The sequence below is a fragment of the Rhinatrema bivittatum genome, chromosome 8, assembly GCF_901001135.1.
Source record: "Rhinatrema bivittatum chromosome 8, aRhiBiv1.1, whole genome shotgun sequence".
NCBI classification, from domain to species: domain Eukaryota; kingdom Metazoa; phylum Chordata; class Amphibia; order Gymnophiona; family Rhinatrematidae; genus Rhinatrema; species Rhinatrema bivittatum.
The window spans coordinates 73,685,185-73,698,100 of record NC_042622.1 but is presented as its reverse complement, the minus strand read 5'-3'; the positions used below and the strand labels follow the sequence as shown (position 1 = coordinate 73,698,100).

The following is a 12,916-nucleotide window of genomic DNA, read 5'->3' as shown; positions in this document are numbered from 1 at the left end:
AAAATCGACTTCATCAACTACTATTCCACATAAGTCCTAAGATGAGACCATCCTTTCGACGTGGATGAACCCAGAGGTTTTAAAGGTGAATCTTCCCCTAAGAAAATCTTAATCTATATGGACAACCAGGAAGCCATGTTCCATGTGAACAAGTACAGACTCAAAAGCCCTCTGTGATGAAGCACTCTGAATCTAGTTGCCATTGTGTTCACTTGCTGGGGAACACCTGTGATCGACCTCTTCACTTCAAAAGAAAAACAGGAAGGTTGAGGAGTTCTGCTCCATATATATGAGCAACTATAGATGAAACATTAGGAGAAACCGAACTCCACGGGGTGATGGGCGAGTTTCAAGAGGACTAATATCCTGCTGTCCTCTGAGAATACCTGTTACAGGTAAGCAACTCTTTCTCCTAGGACAAGCAGGATGGTAGTCTTCACACATAGGTGAATACTTAGCTACAGGCTGCTCCCTAATATAAAAGGGGACCAACAGACATCCAACCAGGTGCCAAAGGACACAACAGTGCTGTTGGTAACAGAGGGAGAGACAGCTTGAACCCAAACAATGGGCCCTAGGCAAGGAGAGTTGGGTTCTACACCTCAAACAGGTTCCGAAGGACAGACTGGCCAAACCTACTGTCATGTCTGCCATCCTTATCCAGACAATAGTGAGATGTGAATGTGTGAAGAGAACTCCACGTAACAGCCTTGCAAATCTCCTCCATGGGAAGTGCTTGCAAGTGGGCCACCAAAGCTGCCATGGCTGACAAAATGGGCCTTGACATAACCCCCAAGAAGTAGTCCTGAACTGGGCATAACAGAAGGAGATGTAATCTGCTAGCCAATTGGATAGTGTCTGTTTGGCAATGGCAAACCCAGCCTATTCCTATCGAAGGAAATAAAAAGTTGGTTGGACTACCTATGCGCTTCTGTCTGCTCCAGATAGAAGACTAAGGCTCACTTGTCGTCCAAACTGTGCAGGGCTTATTCGCTTTGGTGCGAATGGGGCCTGGGAAAGAATGTTGACAGGCCAATGGACTGGTTACGATGGAAATCCATCACCACCTTAGGCAGGAACTTAGGATGGATACTGAAGACCATCCTGTCATGATAAAACTTAGTATAAGGTGAATAATTCACTAAAGCCTGGAGCTCGCTGGCTCTGCATGCTGAGGTGACAGCCACCAAAAATATGATCTTTCAGGTTAGGTACTTCAGGTAACAGGTGCACAGCAGCTCAAAATAAGCCTTCATCAGCCGAGCTAACACCACATTGAGATCCGAAGACACAGAAGGAGGTGTTAGGGAAGGCTTCAATTGAAGCAGGCCCCGCATGAAGTGTACAGAGATGGGCAATACTATCTACACCATGGTGGTATGCACCAACTGCACAGTCATGAACTCTAAAAGAGTTAGTTTTAAGCTAGCTTCCGATAGGTATAGAAGGTAATCAAGCAGTTTTTGTGTGAGGCAGGAGAATAGATCTAGGGCCTTCTGCTCACACCACACGGAAAACCTCCTCCACTTCAGACCACAGGAGTTTCTAGTGGAAGCCTTTCTAGAAGCCACCAGGACCTGATACATCCTCTGAGAAATCAAATGGTTACAGAATTAACCTCTCAACATCCAGGCCATGAGTGACAGGACCAGCTGCTTGGGATGCCACAACCTGCCTTGATTCTTCATGAGGTGGTTTAGGGACGTCCCCAGACTAATCTGTCTCTGGATAGACAACTCCCTAGGAGTGGAATCCAGACCTGTCTCGGTCAATAAACGGCTATGAGGATCTTAGTCCCCTTGTCCTCATGAAGCTTCAAGAGAGTCTTTCCCATGAAGGGAATCTGAGGATACACATACAGAAGACCCTTGCACCACTGATGATCAAGTGCTGCCAAGGCTGGTTTGCAGTCCAACCTGCACAGAGAGAGCCAAGGCATCTACCTGTTGCAAGGAGACATGAACAGATCTACATCCGAGCTCCCCTAGAGGCGGAATTATTTGATATGCTACCCCCTTGGTCCAGGGGTCATGGGGGTCTGAAGGTATGACTCAGTCTGTCCACTATCATATTCTCTGTCCCAGCCAGATACATGGCCCTGAGCACCATCCCATGGAACAGGGCCCATGACCAGATCTGGACTGTTTCCTGACACAGGAGGTACGATCCCATACCTCCCTGCTTGCTGACATACCACATAGCTACCTGGTTGTTGGTTTGGATCAGGACAACATTGTTGGACAGCCGATCTCTGAAAGCCCATAGCATGTACCGGATCGCCTGAAGCTCCAAGAAGTTGATTTGACAACTGCATTCTTGAACAGACCAGAGATCCCGGATGCTGAGCCCATCTACATGAACTCCCCAACCCATGGTGGACACATCCGCGTTTAGGACAATTTGGATAGGAGGACTTAGAAAAGAAGATTTGAAAGTACCCACCACCTGGACGACGAGTCACAGAAAGACGGGGCGACTTGAATGCAGTCCTGGAGGTTCTGCGTGCCGGGCACAACAGAAACCTCAGGGTCCATTGAGCTCTGTGCATGTGTAATCGTGCCAAAGGAGTGACAGACAGTTGTGGCCATATGGCCCAACAGCTTCAACCTGTGCCAAGCTGACACCTGCTGGCTCTGCTGAATCTCTGCCATGATGGTCATCAAAATGTCTGTCCTTTGACGAGGCAGGAAGGCATTGGCCTGAGCAATGTCTTGCAGGGCTACTATGAAGTCCAATTGAGGTGATGGGCAGAGATGTGTCTTTGGGTATTTGACGACAAATCCTAGCAACTCAAACACCTAGATAGTCAAGTGCATGGACCTGACATGCCTCTGTCTGAGGTGTGCTCTTGACCAGCCCAATCATCTAGATAGGGGAAAACATGCACTCACGGCCTGCAGAGGTGGCCGCCACCACGGACAGGCATTTTGTGAAGACTCATGGGGCTGAGGCTAGCTGGACAGCAACACCTGGTTTCCCACAGGTGTTGCTGTCCATGCTAGCTGGACAGCAACACCTGTGGTTTCCCACCACAAATCGGAGATACTTCCTGTGACTAAGGAAGATCTCAATGTGAGTGTATGTGTCCTTTAGATTGAGGGAGCATAGTCAGTTCCCTTTTTGTAAAAGGGGGGGGATCAATGTGCCCAGGGAAACTATCTTGAACTTTTCTTTTTTTTAGAAATTTGTTCAAGGCCCTTAGGTCCAGGATGGGACAGAGTCGTCCTGCTCTTTTGTAAGCAGGAAGTACCTGGAGTACAATCCCCATCCCATTTCCCCTGGTGGGACAGGCTGAACCACTCTGGCTGTTAAGAGGGGGGAAAGTTCTGCTAGTAGTACTTCCTGATGCATTAACGGCCCTCAAAATGGGCTCAGAGGGCAATTTGGCGGGACATCCAAAAGATTCAACTGGTACCCTTGTCTGACAATGGCGAGAACCCATTGGTCTGTGGTTATACTGGGCCACTGGTTCACAAAGGACTGTATCCTGTCTCCGACTGGAATATCCAACTTTCCGGGTACAGGCAACTGACTTACACTCCCTGCAACCCAGTCAAAACCCTGTCTCTGGAGTTGACAGAGGTGCCAGCTGGGGCTTGGGAGCTCTCTGCTGCTTGGGATGGCCGCGGGAGTCCTGATGGTGTTGATGGGAGCGAAGGGACGGAGGATAGAACTTCCTCTGGCAAAAGAATTCCTCTGCCCCGTTCTAACCGGCCTCCTAAAAGAGGACGACGGGTCCCGAATGCTGGAAAAAGAGTTGTTTCATGATAATCCCGGAGCTGGGCCACTGCACCCCTCGCTCTATCTCCAAAGAGATTCTCCCCAGTGCATGGCATGTTGGCGAGTCGTTCCTATATGTCTAGTCAGAAATCAGAGGCCCACATCTGCAGGTGCCGATTCCCATTGCAGAGACCCTTGATGCCATTCATAAACATCGAAGGTCGCTCAAAACTCATGTTTCCCGCATTCCAGGCACTTATGAATCAGCGACATGAGTGTGTCCTGCGGCTGTTGAGGCCGCTGCTCGGCCACCTCCAGCACATACTTCCAGATGTCCCACAAGTACTTGCTCATGTAGAGCTGGTAGGAAGCAATGTGGGCAATCAGCATGGCCCTCTGAAACACCTTCCTCCCAAGAGTGTCCATCTCTCTGTGGTCCTTTCCTGGGGATGCCGGGGAATGGGTCCAAGAATGCTTGGCCCAGTTGAGAGCGGATTCGATCACCACTGATTGGTGAGGAAGCGGATGCTTATCAAATCCAGCATCCTTCTGGACGAGGTAGACAAGAGTCACTTTGAGGTGTTGTTCCCATATCCTCAGCAGCAGTTCTTTAAGGATCTCATGTACTGGGACTGACAATCTCCTTAGGAGGCTCCATGAACTGGAGGATCTCAAGCATTTTATGCCTGGCATCCTCCTCCTCTATATGCAAATGAAATAGGATGGCTTCCACCATCACCCTCACAAATCCTGAGAAGGTTAAGTCTTCAGGTGGAGACTTCCTTCGTTCCTCTGGAGGAGAAGGTCTGAGGGTAGACTCAGAGCCCTCGCAGGACTCCAAGCTATCATCCCCCCAAGGGTCATGGGGATGCCTGATCCTCACTGTAAGCTACAGGGGATGGGGCCCTAGGCGCTTGGCCTTCGTCCAGAGGTGCAGGCACCAAAGCTGGACAGGGGAGGCTACAGGCCTCAGCATCTCTGCCAGCCTAGGTGGAGCTTCCTCCTCGGAAGAACCAGCAACCACCACTGTATCAGTAGGGGACAGCATCTGTGCCTTACCAGGCACAGATGCTGTCCCGGGATCTGATGCTAGCTGGGTCAGTAAGCGCATTGAGCTTCTCCAGTGGTTCCAGGTTGGATGGTACTGGTTCCAGATTGCATAGTACCAGCTCCGGTGCCATCTGTGCCACATGACCAATGCCCTGTAGTGCCTGTTCCACTGCCAGCTGGAGGTGCTGCTGCAGCTCTTCCTCGAATGCTACCGATGCCAACAGCAACTGGGATGGAGAAAGGAGGTATGACCAGATTATCTTCAGACCCACGAGGCGGATTGGTGACTGGCAACAGAACTGGTGGAGACCATTGCAGACTCCCGGCATCGATGGAGGACTGGTGCTCCTCGTCGCAGGTGTCAGTCGGGGGCATCGAATCATGAGCCGGTGCATCCCCATGCATCAACAGGGACCGGTGTTAATGCTTCTTCGGCTTCCCTCAATGCTCAGCCCAGTCCTTCCCTGGTGCAGAGGCCCATGATGGAAGAACATGACCTGCTCGGCCTAGAGAAGATTGGCAGTGGTCGGTCTCCGGTGTCCCTATCTACTGACGTCAATGGTACAGTGTCCATCGGTGCAGCTCCAAGGTCCATCAATGCTAATGGCTCTGTCTTCTTCAGCCCAAATCGCTGCTCCATCTTAATGAGCCAAACACTATATCCCCTTCAGAGTCATTTTTGTGCATAAGTGACAACCCCAGACAAGAGATGCCCCCAGGCAGAGAACACATATCTCATGGAGGTCCATGAACATGGTCCTCAGGTACCAGGGGCATCAGCAATAACTGTATGTGACCATGACAGGACGAAATAAAAGTGCCGCAAAATCAAAATCGATGGTGGTGGGTGCCGATGGCTGGCGGGCACCAAAGCACCACCGTCATAGGAAAACCATGACAAGGAACACTACGGAGAAGCACCAAGAGGGACCTGGCATCAAACACCATGAAGAAAAAAAAACACGGAAAACGAGAAATATTGAAAAAAAGTTTTCTAAAAGATACAGTGAGCTCATTCACACTGTGATGCTTACAGTCCATGGAAAGAGAGAGACTGGAGAGGGCTCCCGAGTGAACACGTGGTAGGGCATGCTGGCAACACTCAGTGTGCCAAGTCAAACTTCTAGAAACTTTTAATATAAATTTTCAGTGTTGGGGCTCCATCTGATGATGTCACCCATGTATGAGGACTACCATCCTGCTTGTCCTCTGAGAACTGAAGGGCCCAATTAAGACCTTGCATGTGCAGACAAGTCAGAGGAACAATTTGCACTGTCCTGGTTATGTGAAGAAGGAGAACTAGGAATGATCTAGTGGCTTCTGGTCCTGTTGCAAAAGGGATCACACCAGGCCCTTCAACACTTTGGCTCTTTTGATAAGAAGAAAAACTTTCTCCTGAGGAGTGTCCATCCAGGTTCCTATGACCTGAATCCTTTGAGATGGGAGCAAGTTGAACTTGAAGAATTGAACTAGGAATACCAGAAACAAGGGAAGGTGGATGATCACTTTGATGGATTTCAGGACTACTGCTGGAGATGAACCCATTACTAAGCAATCATCCATGTACAGGAACACACAGACTCCCTTGTTGATGAAGCTGTCTAGCCATGACTGTTAGATATTTTGTCAACACCCACCCCAAAAAGGCCAAAAGGAAGCATCTTGTACTGATAGTGCATATCCTTCAATACAAGCCTGAGGAACTTCCAGTGGGTAGAGTGAATGGGAAAGTATGCATATGAGGTCCATATTCAGTCACTGGCTGGACTGCAAAATTTGTCAGATAAATTTATCCGGCTAACTTTGGAGATATTCAGTAGTGCAGCCGCACTGCTGTATAGTAGTAGCTATTTTAAAAATAGCCAGATAAGTTTATCCAGCTAATTTTAGGTCAGCTCTATGACATGAACACACAGTTATCCAGATGTGTTTAGCCAGATTATGATATGTCCAGCTAAAATTTAGCCAGATAAATAGGGGAAATATTCAAATGTTGGCATTTAGCCAGAAAACTTGTGAATTATCTGGCTAAATACCTCTACATATGGATCCAGAGTTCACATCCAATCCCTTGATTCACTGATGGGATGAATAGTCTAGGGGGAGTTCATCTTGAACCTGTCTCTAACCAACAATCTGTTCAGCTTCTTTAAGTCCAGGACAAATCTCAATCTTTGTTTCCTTGGGGATTAGAAAATACCAGGAATAGAATCCCTGACCACATTCCTGGAAAAAGCCAGCTTGATTACAGTCTGTTGATGTAGACATGCTATTTCCAGCTGCAGTTGGGAAAATTGAGATGGGTCAGAACTGAAAACAGATATCAGTTGGGGAGGAGAAGGGTGAGAAATGCAAGCAGTAGCCATATTCCACAATTTTCAGGACCCACCTGTCCTTTGTGAAATGGATCTATGCTGAAATAAAGGACTGGACTCCCTCCCCCTACTGGAAGAGATGGATCTCAAGGATGTCAAAAACTAGTCCTAGGTTTATCCTGTGACTGCTGCTGGGCCTTTGGTTGATGTCTCTCCTTCTGTCTACCTTTAGGAGTCATCTGCTGCTGAAGGAGAGTGAGAGTAGCTCAATTATTTTATTTTATTTTATTTATTTATTTAAGGTTTTTATATACCGGCAATCATGAGAACATATCTTGCTGGTTTACATGAAACGGGAGTGCATTAAATACATCAAACTAGAACTGAGGTGACCGAAGGTACAGTTACAATTAACAAGGGTAGCAAAACTTGGTGAAGAGGAAGAAATAGGAAAGAATAAAATGGTTAAACGATATACAAGTCAAATTACAAGTTATGTGCAAATGGCATGATTAATGGCTGGATGTTTTAGAGGAGTCCTTGGATTGTGTCCTTGGATTGTGTCATTAAATTGTGTCTGGGAAAGCTTGCTTGAATAACCAAGTCTTAATTATGCTGAAAAGAATGAAAGGGACATCTCTAGAAGACTGGTCCCCCTGCCACTAGGTGGATTTATGCTCCTTCATCAGAGCCACCGTTCCAAATAAGTTGTCCAGTACATCCACTAAAGAGTCGCACATCTTCATGCAATCCAGTCACTTGCAACCATGCAAGCCTTCTTGCTCTTATTGAAGCAGCCAAAATTCTAGTCACGATATCTAAAGTTTCAAACATGAAGCTGATAAAACGCTTCTCACATTCCTTCATGGCTCAATGGAACTTTGCATGCCCAGGGTCAGATGATCCCATCAAAGGTTTCACCTATTACACCATATATAACTGATGAGCTGCAAGCTAAACGCTAAGCATGGATCCCTGAAATACCTTCTTCCCAAAGGCATCCAATGCCTTTGGGTCCTTTCCCAGAAGATGTGTTAAGAGTGATCCCAGGTGTGCTTTGCACACTTCAGCTTCAACTCCAATATCATGGAGTGGTGCAGTAGCTACTCTGTGTCATATCCAAAGCCTGGAGAGCCCTGAACTTTATATTTCAGATCCAGCTTTTGGATTACTGAAAGATGAAGTCAGAGCATGCCATATCCTCATTTGCAACTCTCTGAGGAGGTTATGCATAGGAATGGATGCAGAGTCCACTGGAGGTTGGAGAAATTCTAGTAGCCCAAGGATATCAATCTTCAGGTCCTGTTCTTTCTCGACAGCAATGGAAAGCATCTTTGCTAGCTTATCCAAAAAGCGTGAGTAACAGATCCTCCAGAGATGAGATATGCTGAAGCAGGTCTGGCAGGGGATCTTTCTTCCCTGACCACAGGTTTATGCTGAGCTAGGATCCCAACGATGAGGGAGACCAAGAAGGAGATCACTGTTAGTCTGAGGGACAAACATCTAGTAGAAACTCAGAATGAGCTAATATTATGTCTTCCCCTTCCGATTCATGAATGGACTTCTCCTGGAGGGGGTGAATCTATCATCTCAGGAAATGGAGTTGCTTTTACTACTGGGAACCCCTAAGATAATGTATGAACCTCTTGGGAACTATGAGTAGCCCCAGTATATGTGAAAAACGTCATCTTAGATAGGAGAGATCCCAAAATTCATCTGCCATTTTAAGGGATTAGGGAGGCAAAGAAATTTATCACCAGCTCTGACAGATGGGCTCCCACTAGTTGAGAGACCTTTTGTGCTGGAGTTGTGGGAGACATCCTCTTCAGAAACTCAGATTGATTCATTCTTATTAAGGGCTGCTAACACCGTGATATGAAATAGAAGATCAGACTTGCAGGGGTTGCAAGTGTTAAAGTGATGGGTTCTGATCCACTCTGCACCACCACCTCCAGCTAGCCTGTGCCTTCCATGTTGGAGGGACTCTGGTGCTCATGCGCTGGGGTGCACCACACCAATAAAATCATATGGGCCTTAGTATGCCACGCAGAGAGGGTGATTGTATCCTGGTATGTGTACTTTGTGCTGAAGAGACTATGTTCAGGTCAGCAGTAAAAGAAAATGGTACCTGAGTCAAGGAGACCTCTTGCTTTAGCATCAATTAAGCGTCAATTCTGGCAACACTTCATACTGACAGCAATGGCATCTTGGGCACTAAGTGAGATTGCCCCAGAGAAGATACCTTGCGCTTCATCTGGGGTCATGCTCTTCTACCCCTCGTTCAACCCTTGAGCTGTGGTAAATCAGGGAGCCAATGCTTTGGAGAATGGAGAAACATTTCTTGACATGCATGAAAGAGAGGGAGCAGAATATCACCTTGACTTCATGCAGCACTGAGAATCTGATACCTTGCTCTGAGATAATGAGCAGCTCCACTGCCCGACCTTGCTCCAAAGCTTTTGGCTCTTACCTGACTGTTCCTTTCACAGGGTCTCTATCTTCCAGGTACAGCACTGCTGTGACCTTATGGATAGTAGACTACTGCTATAATAGTTGGACATGCCATGATCTGGATTCAGCCAGCAATAGCAGACAGAATACATATCCATAATATTAAATCAAACTCACCGACCACATGCTTCTTGGCCTTGAATGTTACTTTTTTTTTTTAAGAACTAAAAGATTCTGGGTTAGGAGCTGCTGAAGCAATGGCAACAGAAAAAAAAATGTAGAGGTAGAAAAAATAAGGCCAAAAAGAAATTAAAAAAAAATGTTAAAACAGGCCAACAAAATCTTGAGAGATTGAGAACATGTCTGTGTGATAGCTTGGACAAAGAAAGAGAGGCAGTGTGAACATGCTTAGTAACACTTTTACTGAAAACAGAGTCATTTCAGTGTCATATGATGACATTAGTCGGTGCACGACTGTCACAATGCTACTCTCAAACTAACTAAGGCTATTTCCCACAATGGATGTGTTTTCTCTGTCGAGCTTAAGAAGTCATTTTAAAAAGATCAATTTGCCCTGCCGCAAAGCCCCATGCTGGCCAACCCCCGGATGTTCACAGATTCCTGGTGGTTTGCTTCTTATACAATTCTCAAGTCTTTGATAAGCTATCTTTCTCCCTTGATACACAGTGCTGATCGATCTTCCTTGTTAAGATATTGTTTTGGGTCCCTCCAGCTGCAGCCCCTCCTGCGAAACATGGCAGGGGACTGTACTATATATTATATCTTATTTGAATTACAATTAAACCACTCAGAAGGATTTTGAAGTTTCAAATTTAAATTGAATATTCGAAGAGTGAACAGGATTTACCTAATTTCACACATTTCCTTTTTGTATTGCTGCTTTGTGGGTGAATTATTCACTCCATCTGTATTTTCTGCAATATCATGATATCATCCATGCATTATGGCTGATTCATGCCTGCTTGTCAACAGAAAAACAGATGCAACTCTAAAATGGAAATGAACTCAAACATACATTGCAAATGTTTTATAGATGTTATTTTTAAAGTAACATTTTGGTTTGTCTTAAAGAGGTTCATACCACTGCTTTGCTTTATAGAGCAATTTTCAAAACATTTCAGGAGTATATATACTGTGATGACAGCTTTGTTCCATCTACATCTGCTGGTAGAGGTGCATAACACTCTGGTTCTAGTTTCATCTTTCTGGACGCTAAGAAAGTAGTATTTTGTAAAAGTATGAAGTAATCGCATAGTAGCAGTATCGCATTTAAATGTACATTTAAAAAAGGGGCAGTTTAGAGGTGCTTATAAGTTTGGTAATGTATGCACATATGCCGCTTATAAAATACTTTTACATCTGCTAATTGAGCTACAGAAATGCAGTTTTTGGGTTGCAGACCTGGGTTAAGTGGTGAAGAGGATCTAGATAAACTGGTGGCAGAATCTATGAGCTGACGATTAAAATTATGTACATAAGTAAATATTTTCATAAGGAGAATAAACATTTTATAAAATACCTGCCTCTGCACACAACTCTGGTAAATATACATGTTACAATTACTTCACACATAATATGTGCATGTACTTTTATAATATAGATATAGAAAGTATGTGGTTCCCAGAATTCAAAAAGAGTGCATATTGGAACATAAGTGCATATTTTTGGAGAAGAAATAACACAGTATTACACAGTTTATAAAATGCATGAATAGCTTTGTGTGCATACACTTATATATGTAATAAATAAAATATGTACTGACTTATACACTGTTAAAAATTAACCTCCATTTGTATAACTCCAGCAGCTCATATTAATAGAAACACGGCCAGTCAAACCAAATGGCTAGTGTAAGTGAACAGAGAAGTAAAGAACAGTGAAAGAAAAGGGGGCTGAAAACATTTTAACAAAATGATCTGGAAATACCTGTCCCAAAGTACATTCGAATCCTCCCAGGTAGTCATCATCGTTCAAATCAAAAGACTTGTTGTCAATGTCATATATTCCAAACTTCAGATTCTGCACCTTCTCAAAGTAATAATCAATAATTGGTTTCTTGGAGAACTCCGGCTTCTGACAGTTCTGAATTCTCTCTGTTCGATCCAACTATGGCAAAAGAAAGAGGACCAATGATATTTTACTAATCACATTTAGGGTCCCCTCACTAAGCACCCCACAACCATCATTAAAAGATGAATTATAATTAAGATTTAACAGTAAAGTACTTTTATTAGTGAAATTACTAATTAAGGTACTTAAATCCATGTATATGAATGCATTTTGTAGTCCCAACTTTCACTGATTAGGTTCTGCTGAATTTTAATAAAAAATTCCAGGACCATGATTGGCCTTCACATGAAATTTGAAGTTGGTCAGTTCCCCTGAATGAAAATAAGTGCGCTTCTGAACAGATGATTGAAGCGCCACATAAGCGGTTTTCAGACTTTTTAAAAAGCAATAAAAATACAAACTTGTCTCTTGCTTCCTTTTCTAGGTTAATGTTTTTCCTTTCATTCTCTTATTTTAATTATGTATACTACTTTGGCAAAACATATAAAACTGTCATGACAATAGAATTATCTGAATCTTAATTCTTCATTACCTTTCTCCTTCCTCTTACAATTTTTTATTTTTTTGGGGGTGAGGGCCAACAGATATTTCTGCATGTCTCCAGTCTAAGTACCAACAACAGTTTTATTCACCAAAATCATATATACATACAATGTTTTGTAAACATCTTCACATACTCAGCATTTTTCACATTCTGCTGTCTAAACAAAATACAAAACATGTACTAAAGTAGACGTTGGTTTCACTGGTCTACATAAAGTACTTCACAATTTCATCATGAACAATTATCAAAATATTCCAAAAGTAATTAAGAATTTAAAAAAAGCAAATCTTGACTACACAAATCTTAACAACCTTTGTCATAGCAAACCCAAATTAACTCCGGTTCAAACAAGTTAGAGCCCAACTGGGTCCAAATCACAGTAGCTGAGCTGATGTGAATGCTTCTGGGTGAATAATCAAGCTATCAAGTTAACTTGAAGCAAAGGTCAAAACATGCCAAACAAGGAACTAAGAACATAAGTACCATGCTGGATCCATTGAAGCCAGCATCTTAACTTAACAGTGGCAAATCTGTAAAAGGAGATTCAATTTTTTTTTTATATTTTATTTTTTTTTACTGCTCACTCCGTATCATGTGGTAAGTCTTCCTGCATCACCTGGTTAATAACTATTTATGGCCTTTTCTTTCATGAACTTGTCCAAATCCTTTTTAAAAACTCAGCTATGTTAATTGCCTTGAATACATCCTCCTGCAAAAAATTCCACAGCTTGACTATGTGCCGAGT

General features: G+C 44.2%; 1 protein-coding gene across 9 annotated transcripts in view; it reads right to left on the bottom strand.

The window, feature by feature from the left end:
- The window catches only part of LOC115096893 (copine-1-like), a 238,687-nt gene that overhangs the window by 86,628 nt on the left and 139,143 nt on the right, over window positions 1-12,916 (bottom strand). For all 9 annotated transcript variants that reach the window (XM_029612135.1, XM_029612134.1, XM_029612136.1 and 6 more), the window contains one exon: window positions 11,484-11,663. In XM_029612135.1, coding sequence (XP_029467995.1) covers window positions 11,484-11,663 — 180 coding nt within the window. The remainder of the gene's footprint in view (window positions 1-11,483; window positions 11,664-12,916) is intronic.